This window comes from Betta splendens, chromosome 17, assembly GCF_900634795.4.
Source record: "Betta splendens chromosome 17, fBetSpl5.4, whole genome shotgun sequence".
Taxonomy (NCBI): Eukaryota; Metazoa; Chordata; class Actinopteri; order Anabantiformes; family Osphronemidae; genus Betta; species Betta splendens.
In genome coordinates this window covers 12506078-12520368 of record NC_040897.2, presented here as the reverse complement: position 1 = coordinate 12520368, position 14291 = coordinate 12506078, and the positions used below count along the sequence as shown (strand labels likewise).

General features: G+C 43.1%; 2 protein-coding genes across 2 annotated transcripts; both read right to left on the bottom strand.

Annotated features, from left to right (window-relative positions):
• Nucleotides 1-3871: 3871 nt before the first annotated feature.
• On the bottom strand, nt 3872-7942 carry rabggtb (Rab geranylgeranyltransferase subunit beta). Its single transcript, XM_029132346.3, has 9 exons — nt 7817-7942; nt 7437-7544; nt 6947-7144; nt 6750-6855; nt 6542-6594; nt 6216-6326; nt 5883-6008; nt 5475-5624; nt 3872-5308 (listed from the first exon to the last, which is right to left on the bottom strand). Exons 1-9 carry the CDS (start codon nt 7817-7819, stop codon nt 5168-5170), a joined length of 996 nt encoding a protein of 331 aa, XP_028988179.1. The 5' UTR covers nt 7820-7942; the 3' UTR covers nt 3872-5167.
• A 199-nt stretch (nt 7943-8141) lies between these two features.
• On the bottom strand, nt 8142-13649 carry acadm (acyl-CoA dehydrogenase medium chain). The gene is made up of 12 exons (XM_029132344.3): nt 13513-13649; nt 12157-12265; nt 11438-11535; nt 11253-11322; nt 11037-11137; nt 10741-10821; nt 10445-10575; nt 10157-10265; nt 9888-10028; nt 9355-9450; nt 8994-9242; nt 8142-8909 (listed from the first exon to the last, which is right to left on the bottom strand). Exons 1-12 carry the CDS (start codon nt 13525-13527, stop codon nt 8838-8840), a joined length of 1272 nt encoding a protein of 423 aa, XP_028988177.1. The 5' UTR covers nt 13528-13649; the 3' UTR covers nt 8142-8837.
• Nucleotides 13650-14291: the final 642 nt, after the last annotated feature.

Below are 14291 nucleotides of genomic sequence, written 5' to 3'. Positions count from 1 at the left end.
GGATGTGGCAATACCAAGCGATGGCAACATCAGGAAAAAGGAACATGAGAAACTAGAGAAATACCAAGGGCTCAGAGAAGAACTGGAGAAGGCTTGGAAGGTGAAGGCCACAGTGGTGCCTGTGGTGATCGGAGCACTAGGGGCTGTGACCCCCAAACTGGAGGAGTGGCTACGACAGATCCCTGGAAAAACATCCGACATCTCAGTCCAGAAAAGTGCAGTCCTAGGAACAGCAAGGATACTGCGCAGAACCCTCAAGCTCCCTGGCCTCTGGTAGAGGACCCGAGCTTGGAAAGTGGATGAGACCACCCGCGGAGGGTGAGAATAGAGTGTGTATATATATATAGAGTGTGTATATATGTGTATATATAGAGTGTGTATATATATATATATAATATATATATATATCTATCTATATCTATATATATCTATATATATATATATATATATCTATATATATATCTCTATATCTATCTATATACTATATATATATATATATATATCTATATATATATATCTCTATATCTATATATATATATATATAGTTATATTAATAACTCAATTTAAATCAACAACATACATTCAACTATTCATTTCAGCCACGTTTACGTCTCGTTGGATTAAACATTTAGCAGCTTTCTAGAACAGGTGTCGACTCACTGTGACCTGAATGAGGAGGAGCTCAAGCGGCACTTTCACACAAGTGGAGGATTTCAGGCTGCGCGTCGGTTCAGAACACGCGCTCGCGCATCCCGTCGCCTCCAGCTACAGGAGCGGCGGATAAGCCCCCGTCCCGTGTTCCTCCGCATCCAAGGAAGCTCACGAGCACGAATCACTGCGACTCAACATGGCAGATGTGTTTCTCCTGCCGCTGAAAAGCAGAATGAGTGTCAGCTACTGAGCAGCTTCAGCACAAGATAAACTTATACTAAAATAACATTTATAAGGGTTACAGTTATTTTTAATTGAAATAAATTTTATAGGTTTAACAATTTATTGTGTCATACTGACAAAACCATTATCACCCACAGCTCGTTACTGCGCTGTAGCGTAAGGGACCAATATTTGTGCTTTGCTGCCTCCTAGTGGTGGAAATAAGAACAGATGCCTCGTATAACGAGGTATCGCTTGTGTATTAGTACGTATTCAGGTCAAGACACAAACAAACATTCCTTAAAATATTTATGTTATAATAATAACTGTACTAAATCATTGTGTGAGTCATAAGTAGAAGCGGCCTCCAAATAAACCTTAAGGTCATATTGTTTTGTTATTTGAAATGTTTTCAGGGTAAATATGATTTTTTGTCAATAACTGTTAAAGAAAACATTCTGCAAAACGCAGCCTCCCAAGGTCTGACTGGTTTCTGCGGTGCATCAGAGGAAAAACAACAGATCGTGGGGGTGAAGTTGTTGTTTGGAGCTCAGTTCTCCTGGAAAAGCAGCAATTAGATGAAAAGCGCCATGTTGATCCTGCAGCGTTTAAAGGCGTCCGATGCAAATACTGTGCCCTCCGTGCAGCCGGTGGATGATCTGTTTACAGGGTGGTGTTGCTTCAACTACATGTGCGTTCGTGAGATTTTTGCACTCAAGGTGAATTCACTTCAAGCAGCTCAGCAAAAACCGATATTTTTGTGACAGCTGCATGAGAGGAAATCCCAGCTCGGACGAAAACACCCACATCAGCCGCTGCTTGACGGCCGAGAAACATCTGCAGAGAGAGACAAGTTCAATTCTGAATTCGAGGAAACAAACTTTCTCTAAACAAGAGTGTTGAGCTGTGAACTCAGACCTCAGTGGACCCCGCGGAGAGTGAATAACGACGGCAGAGCACTGCGGCCCATAATAAGTTTAACATGAGCGTTGACTTCATGAAAGCGTTTCCATTTTCGCATTCACACACGACACCGGAGAGGTTTAATTAAACATTCATCACGCGATTGGCGGCTCTGCCTGTGGTTCGGCAGCATTCGGCTGCAGCCCCCGTGGCCTGAACTAATCCCCAGTATTTTGTGCTGAGAGATAACAAGACGCTGACAGGACTGAGCGGAGGAGAGGAGGGGTAATGGGCTGCAGCTTTCCCTGCAAACAAACACAACAGAGGTGAAACCGATGCTCCATCCGTCCGTCTACGCGTGCCTCACTCTCTGCCTCCTTCTCTCATCCTCCTCTTTTTCGTCTCTCCCACACTGTTTTCATGTGTCTCTTCCTCACTAATGAGAGCCAGTGGCGCTTCTCAGTAGCCTAACAACCAGCATGTCTGCCTCGGCCCAGACACCAGGGGCCTACAGATTACCGCTCCCCCGCTGACTAAATAAATAGTCAAATAAATACAAAACTCACATGACTGCCAGTGTATTATTGCGGCTTCGGGCTCCACTGAGGCAGTAGCATCATAAAAAATGCATGGAGCAAGACTAGAGGTGGGGCTCTCCAGCCTCCCACTCCCAAATCAGTCAGAAGGTCAAAGGTCGCCAGCTTATTAGTATCAAAGCTCCCTGGACCTGAACCTCTCTGTTTGATTTATGAGGCTTCTTGTGTAGATGATAGAAGTGTAGAAGATCACAAACACAAAAACATAAAACAGGAAGCAGAGGCTGAACCATAGGGTTGGTGGTTCGATTCCTGGCATCCCCGAGTCATCTGCCTAAGTGTCCTCGGGCAAGACACTGAACCCCAAGTTGCCCCCGGTGTCAGCATTACAGCATCACTGTCAAAGGTTGTGTGAATGTGTGTGTATGGGTGAATGTGAGTGCAGGACCATTCACCATAAAAAGGTCAGAAACATAAAAACGATTAACGAATGACAAAAAGATGCAAATGACCACAACATGAAACATGAAAAAATCGGACATGACAGCAAGGACATGGAAGAGGCAAAAAGTAATTCATAATGACCACAACTGTATACGGAGGTTTAAAATGACCACAAAATGACGACAAAGAATTTAAAAAGGCTCTAAATGAAATGTAAAATATATAATTAACTATTAATGACATTTCACCTAATGAAAACAACAACCAGGTATTTAAATGTGACTCTGACACATTTTTACCAACGTTCCTAAACTGTGCATTAATCCAGTCTATTACGGTGAAGTGATTAATGTATAGAAATTCTAATGTTCCGCAGTTATTGTCATCTCTTATCATTAGTCTGACATTTTATAAAAGCCTCAGGGTTGTTCCAGGGAAGGTGTTGTTTTCTTATCAGGATGTACACAGCACACAAAGTGCTGGGAGACAATTACTGAACTCATCTCTGACTCTGGGAGACTCTGCATAAATCTTTACACTGCTTCATTATTACAATCTGCCGCCTAATTTATCACATGGGTTCAGTGGTGGCATTTCTGGGGTGCAAACATTATTGCCGCACAGCCACAGCATGAATAAATAGGGCGCGGAAATAAAGGTATTTCAGCCCAACTGTTGTAAAATGGATTCTCACTGCTCACATCTGCTCCAGCTTCGCAGGTGTTGTCTGATATTCAGCTCAACAACTTTGAGTCATGGACCAAGGTTGAAGAGAACAATGCAGAATTGTTTTATCATTTATAATCAAATAAATCAATTAATTAACTGAGAAAATCATCAGCAGGTTAATCAGCAGACAAATGCATTCGTTGCAGCCACATTAAAACAGAGCTACAGCGTCTACATAATAACAAGTACCAGTGTTGCAGCACCGTAACAGTGAAGCACTCACACCTTATTATTTCCATCTCAGTGTGCTTTATGCATATTAAGGTCTCTATATTTAGATGTTGTTTACTAGAATCAAGACGTTTGAGACGGAGTAGAAGAAAAAATGTTGAGGCTGCCATCTAGTGTTTCCATTCACTCTGCAGTGTCACACAGCAACGAGCACAGCAAGGAAATGCACAACTTTAATCGTACCACACTTCGATTTAACATTTTAATTATAGGTTCATAGGTAAAATGAAAGGCAGTTCCCCATGGGCGGTTTGTGGTAGGAAGCAGTGTTAGATGGTTAGACTGACTACTGCACTGCAGGAAATCAAACCGTGCTTTACAAGGAAAGAGCATTCAACCAAGGTAAACCAGCCACCTTATTGCTTCTAAGCGTGTTTGGCTTCAGATGGGAAAAGGAAAGCTGAGGTGAGAGCCAGAACAGCTTACAACACCATGAAAGAACCAGGACCAGGACCATGTTTGTGAGAAGATACCATCAGTATATGAAGATCTTAAAAAAGTTTCCAAAGTTTTGGGTTAAACAGAACAGATACAGAACTTCTGGGTTTTCCTCACATTTCTTTCTTATTTATTTTAAGATACTGAAGGGTCATTATTATTATTATTATATCACAAGTGAAAACATACACAACTGACAGGGAACATATTTATATTCACACTGCATGAAAGACTGGAATTAGAAGCACCATACTGTGTCTCCTACCTCCAGCCTCTACTGGAAGAACATTGTTTGCAACAGGTCATATGTTGTGAGAGCTACGAGCTGTGGGTGTGATCACTCTACTGTAAACAGGGTGACTGTTCATGCGCTTCATAGGTTTTAATGTGGTAAGTACTTATTAGAAACTTGAAGTTTGTGAAAATGTGCTGACTAACGTTCAGTTTGCCACAGGTAGAAACAAGAAATACGGTATCTGCCTTTGTCCCCTTCAGTTGAATTCCATGGATCTGCGTGTTCAGGGTCAAATGTAAATAAAGACACTGAGTGTTGCTTAGTCATTCAGGTTATGAACTAGCTGAACATTGGAGGAAATGAGCTACAGGCTTTCTCTGAATCTGCTAATTAGGTGTAACTTACTGGAAGGTGACACGAGCAAGGCGACAGTTTCTCATTCATTAACTAAAGATTTTTTTTCATTGTGAGAGAGATATGCGAGTTAGATTCTCTGTAGTTTCATTTTGTCTTTATGAAGCAAACCCAAGTAAACTGACTTGATAACAATAATGGGCAGTCAAGAGTTTAAAGACACACATGCTGAGAGGAAACGAGTCCAAACAGCTTGATGCCTAGTGTCCTCAGTGAGCAGAGACTAAAACGTGTTTCTGAAATGTATCTGCAGGCATCAGCTAATGGTACAACGCCGGTCGTGGCCTTCAGTACTCCTAAGATGCAGCTGTGGTGGCTGCTCATCAGGACATCTGCATGTGTATGTGATGGAGGTGCCCGAGGGCTAGCTGAGGAGGTCCACCTGCAGGCCGACCCTCTGTAGGACATCCTCAGGCATACACAGTACAGGATTGACTGGCTTGATCTGTTCATCTCCCAGGAGGGAAAGACCTGCAACTCCGAACAGAGTATGGAAAGGATCCACCTGCAGAGGATGACATACAGTACATGACAAAGAGCAGGATAGGATTGTATGGTTAAAGCTACAATATGCACGTATTAAAGCATGTGGAGGCAACTGCAGGTGAAACAGGAGAAAAGACAGACACTTCAGGGCAGCACACTAATTTGGGATTTGTTGGACAGCTCACCATGTCACCGGGTCTGTCAGCAAAACCTCCCGTTTCCTCATCCTGACAGGCCAGAATAAATGTTCGCAGCTTGGCCTTGTCAATCCAGTGAATCCTGCCAATGATTTTTAGTGATGCCAACACCCACCACGAGTAGCACACATCTGGGAGCTACAAAGTGTAACATGCAAAATACAACAATTAATGTGTAACATTTTTAAACTATCTTCTTTTCTATCTAGTCATGACAGTGAACTTTATAAAGCTCAACTTAGTTATGTATACACAGTAATTTAATTTGGCAGCTGTATTTACATGTCAATATCTTGAATGGAAGAAGATACACATTAAAAAAAGGCAGAAATGGTTGTTTTATAAATCAGGGATGACATTAATTTTCATCTGGACAAACATCTATAAAGCACAGACCTTCTCTGGTCGTCCATTGAGGCCTCCAGACGGCAGCTGCCTCTCACAAAGCCACCATCCAAGCAGGTCTGCATTGACCTGGTGCAGCTGACCAGTGAGAGCCAGGAAGCCGGTGCAGCAATAAATCTGACAGGCAGAAGACAGAAGAATAGAAAGGTTTTATTTGGGAAGCATTTTAACAGACATTGCCACTCAAGAGGGCAGTAAGTGGCCACTTAATAGGTTTAGGAGATTGCATCATGTTTCAGTCAGGATTGACAGCCTGTCAGTTTTAGGAAGTCCCACAACATTTGTCCTGGGCTGCTTATAATATTATAATATAAGACGGCTCACCTGACCAGCATGAGACTCCGAACCAGGTCTGCAGCCAAAACCTCCATCAAAGTTCATACAGGATAAGACGAACTGTACAGCTCTGTCAACATTTACAGTGTTCATCTTGCCCTAAAAAACAAAGAGAAGTTCAAGACTAAATTACACACAAACTAAATTAGGTACATTAAGCTAAAACAGATGCATTCTAAGACAATAGGGCCCTTTGTGATAGTGATGACAAGAGGCCGTTTGAAAGTTGTGTTGATTGAGCTGTTCTGTTACTGTTGAACAGTATTCAGCTTTGGACCTAATGACAAAAACCTGTAGGATAATTCACAACATACCAGTAACGCCAGCGTAGCAACAGCACAGAAGGAAAACCGTGTGTCTATTTCTCCTGGAAAGATAAATAATTATAATCAAGCAATATAATAGTTTCAATATATCAATTCCAGCTGAATGCAAATGAAAAGAATGCAGAATGCAAGGAAATTAGAATGACTAAAATCCTAATGTTGTGCCCTTCAACTTCAGACGACAGAACCTGCTCACCCCATTTGTCTCCTGCGAATGAGCCGTCCTCCTGCTGCAGTCCTTTGACATAGTCAACTACTTTGTCCACATCAATCGTGTCAACACTGTCATATAAGCACAAAATCTAAGAAAAGGCGTAATTCAATGTTAATTTCAGACGCGAAAACAAATTCTGTTCATAGCACTCAAACGCTGAATGAGCCCGTCTCCGTCACCTGCACAGCGCTGAGGGTGTAGAGCAGGTGCGGGTCGTGTCCGATGCTGGCGCTGATGCCGCCGCACTCGTGCTGACAGGCTTTGATGAAGTCTATGATCTCCTGCCGGCTCATGCGGGGCAGCTGCCCCATCAGGTCCATCACCGTCAGCCCCCAGTAGATCCCGCTCATCCGCAGGTATTCAGACAGCGTGTACTCCTGAGCAGAGCACAGTAGACATTGGTCAAAGACAAGTCACAGTTGTACTGTTCAATGTGTCTTGTTGATCAAATGCAGGATTAATCCTAAAGTAAAACTCCAAACTTTAGTCAGCTCAGTAAATGACTATTTATTAGTCATGTGACAAGCTGTTTATTGAATAGAGTTTTAACTTTAGTTGCACAAAGGCAAGAGTATTTCAGAGCACGTATGGACAGAGATGTGCTGATGGATTTACTGGGCTCTCAAGTATGAACGGTAGGAAAACACAGGCGTCACTGTCTTCACTCACGTAGTCGTCCTTCTTGGAGCCGTAGGCGGCGATGTAGTCTGCGTGTTTATCCAGCAGCAGCGCGCTGGGAGCGTCGGGCTTAATGATGACATCCTTCACTTGTGTACCCTGACAACAGACGCCAGCCAGAAGTGTTACACGCGCCCATTGTTTCAGTGGGACAAACGAAGCGTTCACGTGTTAGCTAACGTTACGTAGATACACTGGCTCCAGTTGACGGTGGACATGCTAACAATGATGCTAGCTACGTTTTAGCCCCTGTGCCAGCTGTGTTCAAACAAAATTATGGGAAGTAAATATTCAGTCAACGTACGACAACTGTAGTACTATGTTAAAACACTCTGACTAACAATTATATTTGTAAAAAGTTCGCCGGTTACCATTCTGGAAGTGTTAGCATGATAAGGCTTCCCCTCTTCTTCTAGTTTAATGGCGGCTGAGACTGAACGTGTTCTAAGCGTTGGCGCCACCTTCAGGTTTGGAAGGAACCTACAGACTACATGACAGCAGGCTGATGACCCTGCTGCATCAGTGGGCTCTGCAGCAGAGGAGCTTCAGCACGGTGCTGGGCGTTAACGACAGACCACACGGTGTCAGAGGTGAAACCAGCTGGTTTGAACGTGGTTTATTGAAGCCAATAAATCCAGAAGCATCTTTAGGTTTTAATTAATAAAAGTGTTGTTACACTGACTCGCCCACAAAGTGTATCGGTGTTGGAGCAATTTATTTAGAGACTCCAATTAACCTGACTGCATGAGCTTACAAAAAAAACATTTCTGTGGAATTGAACTAAATACACCACCACTGTAAAACAGTCCTAAATCAAATAGAAAACCGATATCAGACATGTTTTTAACACGTAGTCACAATCTCATGTCTTTAACGCTTGCTGTTGAATCCCGCATCTGTACAGATTCAACTGGACTTAGCTCAAACATAAAACGTAAAAATGTTGCATTGGATGCATGAGTAAAGAAAGAATTTGTAAGATGGATTATTTCATGGCACAAAAAGTGAGCTCAGGAGTACAGACGTGTCAGGAAGCGACAGAGGAAGAATAAGGCATAAACTGAACACATTCTGAGAAACATATATGATAATCGTTATGTTCCATGCTATTACTGCTGCTAGAACCAGAGTAAGAGAAAACCAAGATAAACTACATTGATCTGCACAATAGTCCAAGTTTGACTATGTCTGAAACACATTTACAGCACCAGTCAAAAGTCCGGACAAACCTCGTTTTATTATTTACATTCAAAATTAGCACATAAAACATCTTCTAAAATTATGTAGAAACTTTTGACTGGTGCCGTTCAACAGAAAAGTTAAAGTTCCATTTTAAGCAAATGTTGTCACATTTACTCTAATGTGACAGAGGGCAGGTCGAGTGTGCACAGCTTATTTCTGTGCTCTTCCCAGATGTTCACGGGCGACAATGAGCCTTTGGATTTGAGCTGTGCCTTCGTAGATCTAAAAAGGAAGTAAGAAAGGTAATGATTAATCAATTACTGTTGAAGTCGTTAGCGGCGATTGGAGAAAATCAATCACACCCACCTGGTAGATCTTGGCATCCCTCATCAGCTTCTCCACTGGGTATTCACTGTTGAAGCCGTTGCCCCCAAATATCTGAACAGCGTCGCTGGCCACCTGATTGGCGATGTCTCCAGCAAAGGCCTTGGCGATAGAGGCGTAGTATGTGTTCCTGCGGCCCTGGTCCACTTCCCACGCGGCCCGCTGGTAGGCCATCCGGGCCAGCTCCACCTTCATCGCCATCTCAGCCAGGAGGAAGGACACAGCCTGGTGCTGTCAAATAGACAGAGACGGGGCTGGTTGTTGAAGTGCTTACGACAGAGCATTAACATTACAAACATGTAGGTGTGTGTGTGTGTGTGTGTGCGTGCGTGAGTAAACAAACCTCAGCAATAACTCTGCCAAACGTCTTCCTCTCCAGTGCGTAGTTGGTTGCTTCAGTTAGCGCCCTTTGTGCCAGGCCTGTGGCTCCTGCCGCCACCTGCATCACAGTGATCACATCGTAAACGCATGTTGGCTGAGAAATACTTTTTATTTGATATGGTTCGATAAGGTAAAATGCTATAAATGTCAATTAATGATGCAAAGTAGGAACTATAATCTATAGAAAAGAACAAGGTGAGATTGTAATCCTGAGAACAATAGAATTTTTAGAAAATCTATTTTTAAAAAACTTAAACTTAAAAATTTTTGCTTGACAAATTTCTAAAAATATCTGAAGCTTGTCATTACAATATGTTTATGTTTGTCACAGGACTTGCTGTTGAGCGGATTAAACTGATTACTGAATTGATCTGAGTAAAACATTAAACTATCCCTCCACCCGGGAGTGAGAAAACACATTGAGGTCAGTGTGTCTATCAGTCCCACACTGTCCTCCTCTTATCAGGTCTTTGAGACCAGAGATAGAAAACCTACCGGCGGCCTTGTGTTGTCGAAGGCACCCATGGCGATTTTGAAACCTGCTCCCTCAGCGATGAGGACGTTCTCCTTCGGTATCCTCACGTCCTCAAAGGTGATGCCTCGGGTGTCGGAGCACCTCTGGCCCATGTTCATCTCCTACAGCACCAAACAAAAAGTGACATGTTTTTTAAACCCTACTCTTCACTTTAAAACGCTTGCCATGTCGTACATATGACGCCACAGCAGCGCCTTTAACACCCACAGACGGTCCTGGGTCCTCTTACCTTTCTTCCTGCTTGAACTCCTGGAGTGTCAGCTTCCAAAATGAAACCAGTAAAGGCCTTGCTGGCTGGGCACTTGGGGTCTGGGTTAGTGCGAGCCAGGAGGAAGTACCTGAGGCATGTGAAACACATCAATGAATGATCATAGTTCTGAGACAATAGTTCTGAGATGTATCGTCCTTTCTTCATGGCTGTAACTATACTGGCTGCTAATTAAGGGACACGTCTCTGATAAACTACATTTGACACTTCATCAGTTAACCAGCAGCAGCAGCAGCAGTGAACACACACCAGTTAGCTTTGCCTCCGTTTGTGATCCACATCTTCTGCCCGTTGACAACGTACTCATCACCCATCTTCACAGCTCGGGTCTTGATGCCGGCCACATCAGAGCCAGCGCCTGGTTCTGTGACACAGTACGCCTGAAAAACACACCACACGGCGGTTCAAGCTCTCGGCTCTGACACCATTACCATTTATTTATACGTACGATAATGACTTCAATAATTTGTTATCCAAAAAGCGAGCAATATTCTCTAATAAGTGGTTTGTTTATGTTTACGCCAAACTTAACAGCAGGCACTTACACACATGAGAGGCTCCTCGGTCATCCTTCCCAGGTACTTCTTCTTCTGAGCATCACTGCCAGCGAGAATAACTGGCATTTGCTGCAGAGGAGAAACACCTGTAGCTTAGATTAGCTTGTAGCGAAACTACAACTTCAGCTCCTATCAGTCATCAGTCAGGATCAGCGCACATCACAACCTGGAGAATATGATCTCCATGTTCTCAGTAGCGACAGCCTTTAACTTTTAACGCATCATGACAGCTTCAATGCACAGCAGTGAATGGTAACGTAAGCAATCCTAGTGAAACAACTTACCCCCAGGGAGTTGGCTTCTATGGCAGTCTGGACGCCGGTGCAGCCGTAAGCCAGCTCTTCTGTGATGAGGCAGCTGTCAAAGTTTGACAGACCCATTCCACCTGGCCACAAAGCAACAAACTGGGTTTATTACAGTGTTTCAAGCAACAGCAATAAATAAGTGAATGACACATAATGTTTTAGCATTATGTCGAGTTTAAAACGAAGCAGCCATACCATATTCCTGAGGTATGTGACTGTTCATCAGACCCAGCTCCCAGGCTTTCTTGATGAGGGGGAAAGGATACTGAAAAGACAGGTCTATTAATTGTATACACTGCACACAGGGAAGGTACAACATTAACAACTGTGATGTCACTGAGTCAGGCTGCAGTTAATCCAACATGGGCTCAGATACTCACTTCACCACTTCTGTCATAAGCGGCAGCGGCCGGGATGATCTCCTCACGGGCAAACTTCCTTGCCAGTTGTTGGAACTCCTTCTGCTGATCGGTCATCTCTGTGGGAACAGTTATTAATTGCTTTAATCACTCCTTTAATCTATAGAAGTATTCTGATTAATGATGAGGTATTTAAATATCAAGAGAAATAGTATAAGCTGTTACTGTGCTGAGTGATGGCTTGTTGGTAATTGTTGATTATTCATCTATTACTTTTGTGGTGGCATTTTCTCCATATCTTTGTCTTCAGAACTACAGCCTTTGTCAGTCTACTTTCTGTGTGAGACCTTTTGTCATGTGTAAAAGTGAAACACCCCCACTGATCAGACACCATTTGTTCTCTTACAGGAAGGTGGCAGCCAGCAGGAGACGCAGCCACATAGATGTGCTAATTGCTATGAAATTGAAATGTTTTCATTTCCATTTAGATGAGTTTAATTATAACTCCAGCAAGAGACAATGGTATAAAAACCCTTGAGGCAACATCAGATTGCGCTCACTATGTTCCTGAAGGAATGTGGCAAAAGCATTTTAAGTGTGCATAATACCTTACTCTGGACCTCATACTTCCTTATGGCCAGTGTGGTCAGAACAATAACAATGAACATTACTTATATTCATAGCCATGTGTATGTGTGCTTTATATGGAGCATGGGCTAAAGGTTTAGCGTCCCACTCACCAAACGAGAAGCCGAGCGAGGAGTGGCTGCCTGAAGATGCTGCAGCATTGGCGGCGGCAGCACCAGAGCTATGCAGCCGGACGCCGGATCGCACGCTGGCTTTGAGAATCTGTGAGCACAAGGAGCGGAGACACAACACCACACCATCAGGACAAGACCCCAACTTTGGCTCCTTTAAGTGATAAATGTGCCTCTTGCATCTTATAACACCGGAATAAAAAAGTTAAGCAAGTGTTTTATACAAAATGTGACAGTGGAACACAGCTGTTGTTGTATAGTCTGATAGCAGGAGGACAAAGGAGAGTCCCAAGTACTCGGTTTATAGAAGTTCTTATTTACAGCATCACGTCTACTGCATCATAAAAACATTATCCCATTTCTAACACTTTTTTTGTTGATGTTTTGTTAAATGACACTGAGGTTGTTTCAGTCTTATTTACCCCCTCTTCATTCTTATGACAACATAATAATACAATAACACATTATTATTATAACAGTTTTTAGTTTACACTTTAATGACTATGTTTTTACATTGAGTTGGTGTTTTACAGGAAAGTCTCATCGACAGTCACATAGTTCCTCACCTGGAAACTAACCAGTCTGACCTGCTGACCACTGATCAGCTCAACTGGAACAGTGGCATTTAATGACTTTGCTCAAGGGCATGACGGAAATCTTCCCTACGCAGCAAGTCTTATTACAGTGGATTAATCAGTGTATTCCTGTGTTCTTCTATCGGAGGCTCTTTTGATATTATAGAATCTTCCAAGCTGGCCTTTGACTTGCTACTTGTGCATTTCTATTCTGCTGTAATAATACTGTTGCGCACCATCTTAGTAATTGAAGGTAAACTTTAAATGAGTGGCGCTGTACTATTTAGACATACGTGTACGTGCGCACGCGGACATGCGTGGAGGGGGTTGATACGTGCACAACGCAGCGGTCGCTTCCTAAAGGACGAGCGTCTGTTGTGTTTGTGCGGAACTGGCCCATCGGATCTCACACTACGCTGTGGGACGAACGGCAGGAACTAGTGAGTGTTAGCTCCACGGAGTTAGCTTTACTCTGCCCGCGGGCGATCTCTCTTAGCCGTGGTTCAGCCCCGTGATTGACTGGCTCCAGGGCGTGACCCTCTCCCACACGACGTTATATAAAATATTAAATGAAGTCTCATGTGCGCAACTCGCCTAGTTATTATAGAAGGCCCCAAACGCGACCGTTGGTACAGCGCATAGAAGATAACGCAAGCACCGACCCACTTGGATAAATGTAGGGCAGAGCAGAATAAGACGAGCTGGGACCCTAGTGTTTAAAAGCGACATCTATAAACATCGCAGCTAGTAAAGACACGCTTACCTTGTTGAGCAGCATTGTTTTTAGGAACAGCAGCGCACGGTGAACACACGACTGACCTAGACGTCTGTTCTTTAGATATATCTTCGCCAGCTCAGCCAATCACAGCGGCGGGATTGAGTCACGTGCGCCTGGCGGCATTCAACCAGGGTTTGACCCCTACCCCAGATTGTCACCCGCTGCGAACCTGAGGAGGACGCTGTTACGCAACAACGCGCACTTTGCTTTAACCCACGTATGTACTTATCCTAATTCTGCATGTTACACTATTACGGCTAGACACTTAAATTTTAATCACAGTATTCACTAGTCTATGCGTTTAAAAGATACTGAAAATACTCAAAATACTGCACAGAACGGGCATACTACGATAAGTATGTTTTTGACCGACAATCACATTTGTAATAGTTGAGAAAACAATTCTGTAGTAATCTGTAGTCACATTTAAAAGCAAAGAACCAATTTTACTTCCAAGCACCGGTTTAGGATCCTTTCCAATTTCCTTGTTTCATTTAGCCTAAGTAAGCAAGGTTTAGAGATATGAGCTCTAATCATGTGAATTACCCAAAAGTAATCAAACCTCTCTCCATGATTAAGCCTTCGATTGTTCTTTACAATGGGCTGAAAGATGGTTTGCCTAAGAAAAACTGTAGGAATTAGATAACAGCTAGTAAAAAAACCCAAAGAGCAACTTATTGAAAACATGTAAATACAGAAAATATTTCCCATCAATTTATATAACCCAGCAGGAGCATTAATTTACATCTCTAATGGTCACAATT

Bases quoted from the DNA above. Each gene is read 5' to 3' on its own strand.
- rabggtb (XM_029132346.3), bottom strand. The intron at 7,145-7,436 runs GTGAGTGAAGAC...TGCTCTGCTCAG, and splicing joins GCTCCAAGAAGGACGACTAC to GAGTACACGCTGTCTGAATA. The intron at 6,327-6,541 runs GTATGTTGTGAA...TTTGTTTTTTAG, and splicing joins TTGCTACGCTGGCGTTACTG to GGCAAGATGAACACTGTAAA.
- acadm (XM_029132344.3), bottom strand. The intron at 11,323-11,437 runs GTGAGTATCTGA...CTGTCTTTTCAG, and splicing joins CTTATGACAGAAGTGGTGAA to TATCCTTTCCCCCTCATCAA. The intron at 9,451-9,887 runs GTAGGTTTTCTA...ACTGTGATGCAG, and splicing joins TCGACAACACAAGGCCGCCG to GTGGCGGCAGGAGCCACAGG.